The sequence below is a fragment of the Chrysochloris asiatica genome, unplaced genomic scaffold (genome assembly GCF_000296735.1).
Source record: "Chrysochloris asiatica unplaced genomic scaffold, ChrAsi1.0 scaffold00029, whole genome shotgun sequence".
Lineage (NCBI taxonomy): Eukaryota > Metazoa > Chordata > Mammalia > Afrosoricida > Chrysochloridae > Chrysochloris > Chrysochloris asiatica.
Genome location: NW_006408547.1, coordinates 3303808 through 3317920, shown reverse-complemented (window position 1 = coordinate 3317920; position 14113 = coordinate 3303808). Strand labels below are relative to the sequence as shown.

At 39.0% G+C, this 14113-nt stretch overlaps 1 protein-coding gene across 2 annotated transcripts in view; it reads left to right on the top strand.

Moving 5' to 3' along the window:
* LOC102830049 (fibroblast growth factor 14-like) overlaps nt 1–13218 on the top strand; it is a 978820-nt gene extending 965602 nt beyond the window's left edge. Inside the window, exons 4-5 of one of the 2 annotated variants that reach the window (XM_006846669.1) lie at nt 8465–8663; nt 12935–13218. In XM_006846669.1, the coding sequence (XP_006846732.1) occupies nt 8465–8663; nt 12935–13071 (336 nt within the window). In that variant the 3' untranslated portion in view covers nt 13072–13218. The remainder of the gene's footprint in view (nt 1–8464; nt 8664–12934) is intronic. The other variant, XM_006846670.1, reaches the window with a different exon arrangement.
* The last annotated feature ends 895 nt before the right edge of the window (nt 13219–14113 follow it).

The following is a 14113-nucleotide window of genomic DNA, read 5'->3' as shown; positions in this document are numbered from 1 at the left end:
ATCCTATAGGGTCTCTATGTGAGGGAGAAGTCCTACTTTATCCTATAGGGCGTCTGTGACAATAGACTCAATATCTCTCTTGTAAATCTGATTTGGAATTACCTTGTAGTCTAAGAAATGGTATAAATTTATTTGGACTGTCCATTTTTGAGGATTGGTGGTGGTAATAGGCAAGCCTGGAAATATTAACCAAATACAATTTTTCTTTGGTTATCGATAACATTGTTTTGTACGTGCTGTCAAGGTGGTTCTGACTCATAGCAACCCTGTTTAGGGTTTCAGAGCAGTAGCTGGTGAGTTACTACTGCTGACCTCGTGGTGTGGTGCTCATCCTATAGCACCATACCAGGTAACACAGATGCAATTTAAAATAACGTAACAGTTCAGGGAGGTTTGTGGCCACTGCTTGCATATTCAAATAGACTTCTGGTAGGATGCTGTAGGATCAACACTGGACTGTGAACCACAAGGTCAGCAGTGCAAATCCACCATCTGTTCCTGGGAAACCTTACACAGGGTCACTATGAGTGGAACCAACTAAACTGCACAATTTGCATATTCTTATCAGAAGGCTAGGCTCATAACATAAAGGCTTTCTTGAAGAATGGTATCTGAGCAATCTGATTCAAATTGCATATATGTGCATATTTGAAAATATGTTCAATCCAAGTTTAATTTGGAAATCATTGGCGTCTTAGAAATTTGATATGAACAACACTTTTCCCAACTTCTTAGGTTTGAATGTCCTTGATTAGGGTTGGCAAACCTTTTGGTAAAAAAACTATATATGATTGTGGATTGTTTGTCTCTGCCTTAGTGTGAGCAGTGAGCGATAACATGTAAACAAATGGGCATGGCTGTTTCCCCACAAAACCTTAAGAACAAAACAGATGGTAGCTTTAATTGATTTATGGATCAGAGTTTACTAGATTTTCAACATCACGTCTAGCTCTTAGGTTGTGGTTCTCCTAAATTAGCTGGGTTTATGGCAAATTCTTGGACATCCTAAATAGGATCGCTGTGAGTTAGGACAAACTCACAGGTACTTAACAACAACTTGGTGGTGCAGTAATGAAGTTGCTCAGTTGCCAACCAAAAGGTCAGTGGGTAGAATCCACCAGCCACTGGTGGAAAAAGATGCATGGCAGTTGGCTTCCTTGGGAATTGCAGCATTGGAAAAACAATTAGGTCCAGGTGTGGCACTGTGCGTTAACGCGCTGGACTGCAAAGTTGTTTGAACCACAAGGTCGGCAGCTCAAGCTCACCAACCATTCCTCAGAAAAAAAAAAAAAAAAAAATCCTATACGGTGTCCCTATGGGTTGGAACCAACTTAATGGCACTTAACACCAAGAAAATTATATTAACATTGGTTTTCTCTTCCCTCCACCCTTTCCTTTCATCCTGAGGCATAAAGCCTATCTTTGTATATGCAAATGGACCATCATGGTTTTTTCCTAAACAAAGATTTTCCCCACAGAAGAGGAATTCTGCTGCTGCTGTAGAGATAATAAACAAACTACAGATGGAGCTTTGATTTCAAAAACAATCATGACATAAAAGGAGATAAGAATATTTTTGTTTAGTTGTTGAGATTTTCTGTTCTATGATTTCATTTGGCATTGATGCAAACTAATACTTAAACTTCTTCTGCAAACTAACTGTTGGAGTTTCTAAATAAAAGTATACAAGATCATCAAAAAGACACATTGGATGCCTTATCTCATTTTGGCTGTTTCTAGGAGTTTATGGAGTCCTGGTGTGGCGCTGTGGGATAAGCACTGGCTGAAAGGTCTGTTTGAACTGCAAGTTCAGTGGTTCAAACACATCATCCTCTCCTTGAAACCCTGTACAGGGTCACTATGGTCAAAAAATTTACAACAACAAGAATTCATACTTATGACTAAATTTAAACAAGACATTCTCATATTATCGCGATAGTCTATAGAATGCTTCACTGATACCACCCTCCTAGTAATCAACTGCATTGAAATAAATCCTTAAAAATGTGTAGTGGACTCAGTGCTGCGGGCTCAATGCTGACTCTTGCGGATCTCATGTGTATCAGAGTAAAACTGTGCCTCATAGGACATTATGAGGCAGATTTTTCACAAGTAGATTTCTAAGCCATTTTTTCAAGGTGACTGAGTAAACTCCAAAATCTTGCATTTCAGTTAGCAGCTGAGTGCATTTCTACCACACAGGGACACTGTATAAAAAACATAAATCAGATTAGGTTTGTGTTGATAAGCTTCCTGAGAATAGTAGTTTCGAACTGCTGACCTTGAGGTTAATAGTCCAACTCGTAACCACTACGCTACCAGATCTTTATACAGAAGAGATATGGTTACTGTGCAATTCAAGCACTACCCTTGTTTCAGTATGTCATGGCTGAACTATTTTAAAGTGCTTCATAACCCTGCCTAGAAGAAAAGCAAGGGTAAATTAATCCCTTGGAGTGGGAGCTATTGTCTGGTTTGGGGCTATTTTAATTTTAGTATATTATTCAATTATTAAATAAAAAGTGCTTGCCGTTAACTAAATCTGTTTACCTTGGAAAACTACTAATTCTCATTGAATTAGGCAGAGTTTATGGGCACTCTGAGTATATTGTATCTAGCAAGACACCATTTCATAAATCACATCCTCATGATCAATATTTAAGGAATGTTTCTATACTCAGTAAAGTGTTTTGTTGGTTGTTGTTGTTAAGTGCCATTGAATCAGTTTTGACCCATAGCAACCTTGTGTAGCGTTTCCAAGGTGCTTGAACCACCAACCTTGTGCTTTAAATTGACTATGCAGTCCAAACATTTCATTTTTTAAGCCTTAAAGACGCTGTAGAATAAGCACTACACTAGTAACAAAAAGGTCAGCAGTTGAAATCCTTCAGTTCTTCTTGGGAAACCTGTACAGGTCACTATGAGTCAGAATCAATTTGGTAGCACACAGCACCACCAACAAAAGGCATTCCATTATTCATAATTTGTACAGAAAATAAATTTCTAAAAGAAAAGCAAAGTTATCATTTTGTCCCATGATAAGTTCTATTATTTGTTGTTGTTGTTGTTGTGTGCTGTGGAGTCGGTTCCGATTCATAGTGACTCTGTACAGGGTTTCCAAGGCTGTAAATCTTTACAGGAGCTGAAAGCCTCATCTTTCTCCCATGGAACCAGGTGGTAGTTTCGAACTGCTGACCAGGAGATTATCAGCCCGATTCATAACCACTACGTAACCATAGCTCCTTAAACTTTATTATGGTGAACTGAAAATCCTGGCTTATGTATACAGCTTTTGTCAAAAAGTATTGCTACTAGTATTGCATACATTGTTATTGTTGTTAAGCGACCCTGAACAGGGTTTCCAAGGCTGTAAATGTTTTGGGGTTTTTTTTCATCTTTATGATTTTTTTCTAGTTTTTTTTTTTTAAAGGTTTTTATTGTGTATTGAGTGAAAGTTTACAGGGCACATCATCAGTTTCACATTCAACCATTCATATAACTTGTTTACATTCAACAAATCATATACCTTCTTTCATTACAATGATTATACTCCCCTCCATGTACCATCAGTTAACAGTATTTATCTCTATTCACTTTAGCTTTTTAAAAACAAAACAAAACAAAAAAACCCACTCAGGCATATATAATAATTTACATCTACAAAGGGCACATTCTGCAAATCTGCTCCTGGCCACCAGTTCTTAGTCCTTCTCTTCTTAGTTGATGAATCTAGAGTCCTCAGTCTCCCCCCCATCTCCATGCCTCCATCTCTGCCTCCATCTCTGGCGCCGCTGCTTCTCTGGATAAGGTCCCACATTCTATTTGTGCATTCCTCTCTTGATGGTCCTAGGGTCCTCTGTTTCTGGACAGTAAGATTAACCACTCCCCTTTTTTTGTTACAAAACTTCTACCTTTATCATTGTCACGATTAGTCATGATAACAGTTATTCACTATTGAATCTTATGAATCTTATCCCCATCTCTTTTCACCAGAACCATCTAGACAAAATGACAGCTATTCAGTGGGGACTCTTTTGTTGCCCTCATACTCTTAAACTAAACTCTCTGTTGAAACCTTGTAAGCCAATCACTTCGTGCCTTTATTGTCCCCTCATTTTAGGTAGCCAGTGTCTAAGTTGTCCGTCCCTATCTACCCTGTGTACAGAGCAGATAGCATTGATACTTGATTTGAAGACTGTAAGCGTTCCAACCTTCTAAATATTCCTTTATATGTGGTTCAGAGTTCTGGGACCATCCCCTGAGGTTGTTTGGTTCTGTATTCTGCGTTGTTGCTGGTGGAGCTCACCCGATCCACCAAATTGTTTATTCTCTCCAAGGCTGTAAATCTTTAAGGGAACAGAAAGCCTCATCTTTTTCCCGCGGAGTAGCTGGTAGTTTTGAACTGCTGACCTACAGGCATGGCTTTATTTCAACAAAATGCGTTTTAGCATATTTCTGTGATCAGTGGGAGTGTAGTGAAGCTATAGGAAAAGCAGTGGACTTCAAGCAACACAGATGGCAGTCTGAGCCCACTGTCTGCTCCTTGGGAAAAAGATGACGCTTTCTGCAAAGATTTACAGCCATCAAAACCATATACAAGGTCTCTGTAAGTCAGAACCAACTTATTGGCACTTAACAGCAACTATCAGTGGTACTGTGGGCTAATGCATCAAACTGCAAAGTCGTTTGAACTGCAAGGTCGCTGGTTCAAGCTCACCAGGTGCTCCTTGGAAACTGTGTACAGGGTTACTATGGGTCAGAAACGACTCAACGGCACTTAACAACAACAACATCAGTGGTTGGATGTAGACAAGTTTTCTCAGTAATACATTTGTTGTAGTCTGTTAGGGTACCTCCAAAATGATTCAATCATAAGAAGCCATCTGAAGGGCTCTGCTGGGCCTGTTAAATGCAAAGCACAAAAGTCAGTTCAGAACTTTATAGTGACTGTTTTGGGGATTCCTAAGAGGTAGTTTTGATGGATTTTCTCACAGGACATAGGCAACCATAAGGCTTATTATAAAGAAGTTTTAAGAAAATGGAAAACTGCCTTGGTGAGAAAAAATCCAGGGAAGTTGCATCTTGGAATTTTTTTTCCCATCACAACAATGCACCTGTTCATTTATCAAGGGTAGCAAGGGCTGTCCTAAGGGAATTTCACTGGGAAACCTTACCTCATCCACTTCACACCTCTGCACTTGTCGGCTCACACATTTCTGTGTTCCTAAAACTCAGAGAACATTTGAAAGGAACACTATGTGTGTCCGTCAAGGATGCTGGAACTCCCGTTTTGAATTGATATGAATAGTAGTTGCTGTGCTCTGTTGAATGTGTTCTAACTCACAGCGACTCTGTATAGGCTTTCCAAGGAGTGACTGGTGGGTTTCAACCACCACCCAGACCAGTGCTTATCTAACAGTGTGGGGAATGGTTAAAAAGATGGAAATACCACCTTCATGTGTCTATAGACCTAGATGGAAGCTGTATCAGGAAATCATAGTTTCACATTTTATTGTTTTTATTAATAAAGGTTTCTATGATTTTGTAGCAACACTTATTTGACTTACCCCTGCTTATTTTAAAGTACTATGATATTTTTAAATTATCAATAACAATGAAAGAATATGTTTTTAATCTATGTTTTGAATGTGAATAAAATACTAGGTCTTAAGCTTGTTTCAAAGAGCCACAAAAAGTACTTACGTGATGTTCATGGTCTGTAACTGGGAAAGAAGACTTTAAAAATTATATTTAATTGCATGTAATAAGAAATACTATGTAAGTTGACTCCAGAGCCCTGGTGGTGTTGTAGGATACCAACTGGAGTCATAACCATGAGTTCAGCAGTTCAAACCCACCATCTGCTCCACAGGACGAAAAAGAGACTGTCGTCTTCTGTAAAAATAGTCTTGGAAACCCTACACATTCAGAGTCACTGTGAGCCCCAGTCTGCTCCATGGTTGTTGCTTTGAATTTTAAAATCCTGATGTAGGGTAAGCACTTGAATACTAACTTCAAAGTCAGTCGTTCAAACCACCAGCTGCTCTTCAGAAATCTGATACAGGTTTTCTATGAGCTGGAACTTAACAACAACAATGTAGGTTGTAACATATTAATTTATCAGTTAGCATGATAGTATATGTATTATCATCCATCTTCTCATGGAAGTACTAGTCAATAAATCAAATTACATATCACAGGAGGCAAATCTGCTACACAAGACCTCTTCAAAGTATTAAAGAGTGATGATGCCAGTTTAAGGAGTAAAGTGCAACTGACTTAGTCATGATATTTTCAGTAGCCTAATAGGCATGTGAAAATTGACAATGAATAAGGAAGACCATAGAAAAATTGATGCGCTTGAATTATGGTGTTGGAGGAGAACATTACAAGTACCATGGACTGCCAGAAGAACAAACAAATCTGGGTTGGAAGTACAGCCAAAACGCTCCTTAGAAGCCAGGATAGTGAGACTCAGTCACTTTGGACATAATATTAGAAGGGACCAGTCTCTGAAGAAGGACATCATGCTTGGTAAAGTGAAGTGGTCATTGATACAGAGGAAGACGCCCAGTGAAATGGATTGGCATAGTGGCAGCAGCAATGGGCACAAGGGTAACAGGATGATGAGGATGAAACGCTATACACAACAGGCAGTGTTTCATTCTGTTGTGTATAGCATTACTTACTATAAGTCGGACTCCTGGGGACCTAACAACAACAATTATCCATTCTAAACTAATAATTTTTTAGCAATATAGAAAAGTTATCTATGAATATGTGCTTCAATAAGATTAATATGTAATTACATTGTGGCAGAGTGAATTATGTAATGTTTCTTCTAGTCATAGTTTGTAAATTCCCACCAAATGACTTAGTCCCAGTAGGTCTGGAGGGGAAAGATGCTGATGGATTATATGAGTCAGTTGTGAGTGATTGTTAACAGGGCTAATTGTGATTGGTCAAGTTTGCCACCTGGTTGCGTATAAAATACGCCATTTTAGAAGCAGAAAAGGGGATCGCCAAACTATCAAGGAAAAACTGCCAGGTGGGAAACTTGCCCTTTGGCCTCTGAGAACCCTGTGCATTGACCCCCGTGATCCAGGAGAGAGAAGTGTGACATCAGAGGAGCCTCAGCAGTACCCAAATAGAGAGCATGAGACAAAATTATGAACTTCCTGGCCGTGGAGCTGGTAAAGCTGAGGGCCTTACTGCCGGAAGCTGGTTTTCAGAGTGGGTCGTCGCCTCCAGGCATTTAATTAGGGAGCTAGGTTTACTGACCCATGACGTAAGTGCTGAACACCATCAGGCTGAGGCTTATGGTGAGGTGGTGTGCCCTGTGAGCGTTTATCACAACCCTAAACGCACTGAGTGGGGAACTTGGAGTTATGGTTTTCAATTGCAGGGCTGTTTATTTCTCTGTGTAAACGCTATCATCACCCTGTAGCATCAGTAAGTCATTTAGCATTTAGCAACTGTTGAGATATTATGCAGTTATTTCTATAGAAATATTTTAAATAGATGATGTTGTTGTTGTTGTGAAGTTCTATCGAGTCGGTTCCTACCCATAGCGACCCTGTATAGGGTTTTCGAGGAGTCGCTGGTGAGCTTGAACCGCCGACCTTGCAGTTCAACTGGCTCTGCACTCTGGCGCATTAACCCACAGAGCCACACCAGGACATCCAAACAGATGATAAAATACCTTAAATATATATTGTTTGATTTAAATATATATTGTTTGGTTTAAATATATATTGTTTGATTTAAATATATATTATTTGATTTAGTGTGAATACACATACTACTTTAATGTAACCTTTTTTTTATTCTAACGAAGTAAAAACTTTTTTTTTTTTAAGTTGGTCATCCATTTAATTTATTATTAAAGGATATCCTGGTGTGGCGCTGTGGGTTAATGCGCCAGACTGCAGAGCCAGTTGAACTTCAAGGTCGGCGGTTCAAGCTCACCAGCGACTCCTCGAAAACCCTATACAGGGTCGCTATGGGTCGGAACCGACTGGACAGAACTTCACAACAATAACAACATATATTTGACAACATTTAGATAATATAGTTGGAAATATAGGCAGAAATATATGTAGAAATATAAATTTATGTAGAAATATATGTAGAAAAATAAATATGTTGTTGTCGTTATGTGCCGTGGAGTCAGTTCTGACTCATAGCGACCCTGTACAGGGTTTCCGAGGCTATAAATCTTCACGGGAACAGACAGCCTCATCTTTCTCCCGAATATATGTATTCTCCACTCGGCTTCTCTTTCTACTATATATTTTGGGAAACAAGAACATGGACACTTCCTGGAAAAGATGTGTGTAATCACTCCTCCAAAGAACTGGCCCATTGACCAACAGTGAATGATTTTTTGGACTAACGAATAGAGAAATTCCCCCAAGCTGTCTTTCCTTCCTCTGACTTGCATCTCGTTGTTTTCTTTCCACAGGAACTTTTTACGCCTGAATGCAAGTTTAAAGAATCTGTTTTTGAAAACTATTATGTAATCTACTCATCCATGCTATACAGACAACAGGAATCTGGTAGAGCCTGGTTTTTGGGATTGAATAAGGAAGGACAAGCTATGAAAGGAAACAGAGTAAAGAAAACAAAACCAGCAGCTCATTTTTTACCTAAGCCATTGGAAGGTGAGTGTTCTTTATTCTTACCAGATTAACTACGTTTTATTTTCACATGGGCAGCCACACCATAGATACCAGGGACACTGCTGGCATGCTGGAAAGACTCTCTGTGTGGGTCTGGGAGGTAGCTGTCCAGTGAAGATTTGTGCCGTTTATGCACTGTATGTGTAAACTTCCTCTCAGACTCCCTCCAATGCCTCAAAATCTCATGGTTCCAACTTCTGTCGCTCCTAAATAATTTAAATTAATTAATCTAAACATTTTAAAAGGAGCACTGGTAGCATAGTGATTACAAATCAGGCTGCGAGCCGAAAGGTCAGCAGTTCGAAACTCCCAGCTGTTCCACGGGAGAAAGATGAGGCTTTCTGCTCCCGTAAAGATTTACAGCCTCGGAAAGGGTACCCTGTACAGGATTGCTATGAGTCGGAACCGACTCCATGGCACATAACAACAACAAAACGTTTTAAAGACCTGTGGTATTAAAAATATGTGATAATAGGTATATTCAAAGAAATAAGTTTGAATTTATGAACTCAAGAGTATTTGCCAATGTTGATATTAATGAGGTCAAAGTCCTTTTCAAATGTATTATAATTACAGATCCTGCATATTTGTTTGCTGTATTCAGTAGTGGCAATACCTTCTTTTGCTAAAACAATAGATCTACATTCACTTTGAACTATGCATGGGACCTTTGCATATGCTGTAACCAGATTTCCAGGGAGCAGTTTCAAAAGTTTTGTTAGTCAGAAACACTTTGACCTTCCTCATTAATTACTAGACCAAAAGTACCATTCATTTTCACTTATGTAACTTATTTTTTGAGAGTTACAAAAGAAGTTGATTTTGAGACTTTTCAAAAGGGTTTTCTATTTGAATACTTTGTTTGCTCTTTTGCAGAAAAAGATCAACAGTAACTGAATGAGTTCTTTATCTAAATTACCTCAGACATGTGATTTTTCATTCTTTAGACTCTTACAGGAAACCTTTGCCATGAAGAGAAAATGCGTATTGGTTTTTATTCTTCAACAAGGGAATAATAGGATAATTTGAAATTTTGAACAGTCATTTCTTAATTATCTGGGAATGCATAATCCAGCTTTTCGTTTGCTTTAGTTTGGAAAACCACTCTTGTTGGTTAACACCACTCCTATCATTTCAGTGATGCTGATTAACTACCAACTGGAATTCAATTTGCCTTTACAATATTGAAGGCCCAAGTAGTCATCAGAATCTGTCTCAGGACAAATTATGCCAGAGTGTGAGTGAGTGGAGTGTTCTCATTATATGGGGTCCTGATGTTGTGGTGTAGGATAAGCACTGTAGTGTTAACCGCAAGGTCAATGGTTCAAATCCACAGGCTACTCTTCAGAAACCTCAGACTTGAGTTGGAATTGATTCAGTAGCAGTCATGAATATATAGTAGATTATAAATAGTAATAGAGTATAAAGTAGAAATTACAGATTATTCTTCCCAAGTAACACATTCATAATTTGACTATGTTGTTTAAATTGAAGTTTAAGGCTGCATACTAACACATTCAAATGTAAATGAATAATAAAATATAGATCCTTCTCACATGTTCAAGTATAAATAAATAAGAATAATATAGTTTATAGCAGCCCTAACCAAGATCTTGGCTTACTTGCCACCTGGCTTTGTCTTCTTCCATTTATTTTTGTTTTGAATATGTTGTTATTATTGCTGTGTGCCATGGAGTTGGTTCCGACTCATAGCGACCCTGTACAGGGTTTCCAAGGCTGTAAATCTTTATGGGAGCAGAGAGCCTCATCTTTCTCCCGCGGAAGAACAGCTGGGAGTTTCGAACTACTGATTTAGTGGTTCACAGCCTGATTTGTAACCACTACGTACCACAGTTCCTTGTTTTGAATATAGATGATTAGAAATTCGCTAGCTTTCTAAAATCTTACCTCACTGCATGATGTAATGAAAACTAAAAGGACTTATTGGTACATTTAAAAATGGTCTATTTGTTCTATTCTAAGAGGAGTATCTAAGATTGGAAAGGTGTGGTGAAATGACATTGCTGCATTTCCATCATGAATTGGCTCAAAGTGAGTAAGAGAGAAACAGTACTTTTCATCCTCATAAGTAGTAGAGTGCTCGAGAACAATGAAAGGGGTATTCAAATGACATGTTGTTGATATTGTTGTTAAATGCCATCAAGTTGGTTCTGACCCATCACAATCCATTCATAGGGTTTCTGAGGAGCAGCTGGTGAGCTTGAACCACTGGCCTTTCAGTTCAAATGACTTTGCAGTTTAGCACATTAACCCACAGCGCCACAACAGGACTCTTCAGATGACATAGTGTGTGTCACATAATGTTTCTGACAGAAAAAATTTCATTTCATATGTTCAAAACCCGTAATGAAAATTATGTCATTGGAAATGTTAAAGTGAATTAGGTACTTCATTAACTACCGATGTTCTACGTCTTCCTATCTGTTTTACAACCTCACTTCGTACCATACAATCAGGGTCAATGTGTGGGTCCCATTGTCTCCTAATTGAATTAGTGATAGAATGGTAGATGACAATGTGTCACAAAGACAGTGTGTTGATCCTGTGTACTGCCTTGCTGAGTCATCTACTATGTGCATTTTCAAATAAATGCACTATTGAAAAATCTTATGATGCCTTGAATCAAAAGGTGAAAATTTATTGCTTTACACATAGAGAGTGCCTGTGGTGGTTCAGCCTAAATAAAATATCTTTAACTTCTAAAAGTCTAAAAAAATAGGTTGTTGTTAAATGCTGCTGAGTCAGCTCCGACTCATGGCGACCCTGTCATAGGGTTTCGGAGGAGCAGCTGTGAGTTTGAACCACTGACCTTTCAGTCAAACTGACCTTGAGGTCCAGTTCTTAGCCTAAGGTACCACACCAAAACTCCAAAATAGTAGGTTGGGCAGCTGTAATTCATTTGCATTTCTGATGCTGGTGTCTTTAGTTCACTCATATTCCCTAAGGGTCAGTGTTTTGTTTTTTAAAAAGGCCTGGGGCCACATTTAATCTCCTTTGATTTCACAAGGGGCAAGAAAATCAAACTCCACATCAGCCCCAGGCGGATTCCTAGGAGGCTGTGGTCACCTTGCCTCCTGCCTTCTACCTTCTTTCCCACTGTTGACACCAACCCTCCCTCCTCCAGCTCTCTACTTCTCAGCTGGATCCCATAATTCATTGCACTGGCAACTCACAGCTGCATCATACATATAATCCTTTCAACATCTTTCCCTTCCTTTTCTTATTCATCTCCATCAGGAAGAGAGGAGAACACCCCTTCTGCCTGGTCCCACTCATTCACTGCTTTGGTGGGAGTTATGAAGACTTTTTGATTCAAAGAGCCCGTTAAATAATTCACTATCACAGTCTTGCTCTTAAATGTCCTTTCCCAGGATACCCTAGAATCATTTTCTAAAAAGCCACATAAACTTTTGGGGTTAACATGTTAATCAGATTTTATTCAGACAATTCCTCAGTTTATTCAGGCATCAGCCACAGTTGCCCTCCAGCCGTTCTAGGTCTCTGCCTTTTATAATATAAATTGTTAACTGATAATAATAGATCTGAAAAGGAAACATGAAAAATAAGATTAAAAAACTAGGGCATGCAGTTACTTTTAGTTGCTTAAACATCTTTTTCTATGATTGGGAGATGGGATATCTAAACAATGTTCTCCAGAAGGGCCAGGTTTAAAGGAACCAGGGTTTTTCGTGTGATTGTTTTGTATAGCTTCGGAGTTGACAACTAGTGTGCTTATATTGCCCTTTATCCACTAGAGAACATAATAATGTAATAATTTGCAGTGTAAATACCTATTACCATAAAGTTTAACTGGAATGAGTGCTTCAAGTGTGGACGTTAGTGTAGAGTAGAAGAGAAGTTTGTGCTTTCCTTGTTGTGCAAATGGAAAATATAGGTCCAATGCATTTTATTTCACCTGTTTCCTTTGTCTGTTCTATACCAGCACCACAGAGAGGTCAGAGCTTTTATTCAAACCTCCTTTTCTAGACAAAATTCATGCATTTTCATGTACATCTCTCAGCAAGCAAATAATGTAGAGAACAGAATGTCTTCTGTTTATGGACTCGAAATTACTGCTTTAAAATAGGAATTCTCTTGCAAAGAGATAGTTTTGTATGAGGGAAAATTGGAACAAACCACTGACATTGGTGTGTGTGCTAATGGACCATTATTGACTCTAATGGAGCAATGTTTCCTTCTTCCCTTCTTCATGCCTTTCTTTGTGTCACTAGTTGCCATGTACCGAGAACCATCGTTGCATGATGTTGGAGAAACGGTCCCGAAGGCTGGGGTGACGCCAAGTAAAAGCACTAGTGCATCTGCAATAATGAACGGAGGCAAACCAGTGAACAAGAGTAAGACGACATAGCCAGATCCTCACGGGTGCTGTGACTTATTCGTCCTGAGCACAGTTGAGTGATTTATCCTTACCAGACACCCCTGCTCCTGTGGCTGAGGAGCAGCTGGAAGTAAGCAAATGCTTTTTCTTTGCTGTCTCAGAACTTCTTTGTTGCAAGTGGATAAATCTCAACTTGTTGCACCCCCCCACAAGAAGACACCTGGGCAACCAGCTAAACTCAGACCATGGAATGCCCTACCAGATATGGAATGCCTTTTTAATATCTTTTCTGTGACTGTGACACTTCATGTGAATGACATACTTCACAAGTACACTTGATACTTTGCCTGCTGACAGTTACCCATAATCCTTTTTGAGTCCTGTTTCAGCGAAATCCATGTGTTTTAAGTTCAATTTTGTAGCACACCGATAATATTGAGTAATTTCTAGTTAGACGCTGTAAAACCTGTGCTATTATGGATTTCTCTTCTTCCCCATTTTTACAGGGCTGCTCGCTCCACTGTCTGTGACCTTTTGCAGGGATTGTGTTCCTCTTATCTCAAATGGTACAGTTGGCTAAATTCGGAGAGCAATCAGGGAATCGGGAAGTCTTCTAAACCTGTGATTACAAAATTGCATCTACAGAGATTGAGATTGTTGTCTCCGACTCCCACTATCAATTAAACAAACATATACCCACTATTCAAGTAGCAGAGACTGTGCCCCCGAGTTTGGTTTTCATGGGTGGGAAATGGGTCAAACACACTCTGTGAGAAGCTCTAGGATACGTGTTTGACGTCCCCTTATAGTTTCTTTGTGTGTGTGTGTGTTTTATACATATCACAAGCTTACTGGTAATGGTAACATTTGCCTTGCCCAGCGAGCAAGACCCACTGGTTTTTGAGAAAGTGGGTCCAAAGAACTCTGTAGGCCTTGTAGGCCTGATTAAGGTTCATTTTTCATCTACAAATCCTCATTATTTGGAAAAAAGGATTAAAAAAAAAAAAACAAAAAAAAAAACAAACAAACGGGAAAACCAATCATTACAACCTACAGGAATTGCGCTACCTAA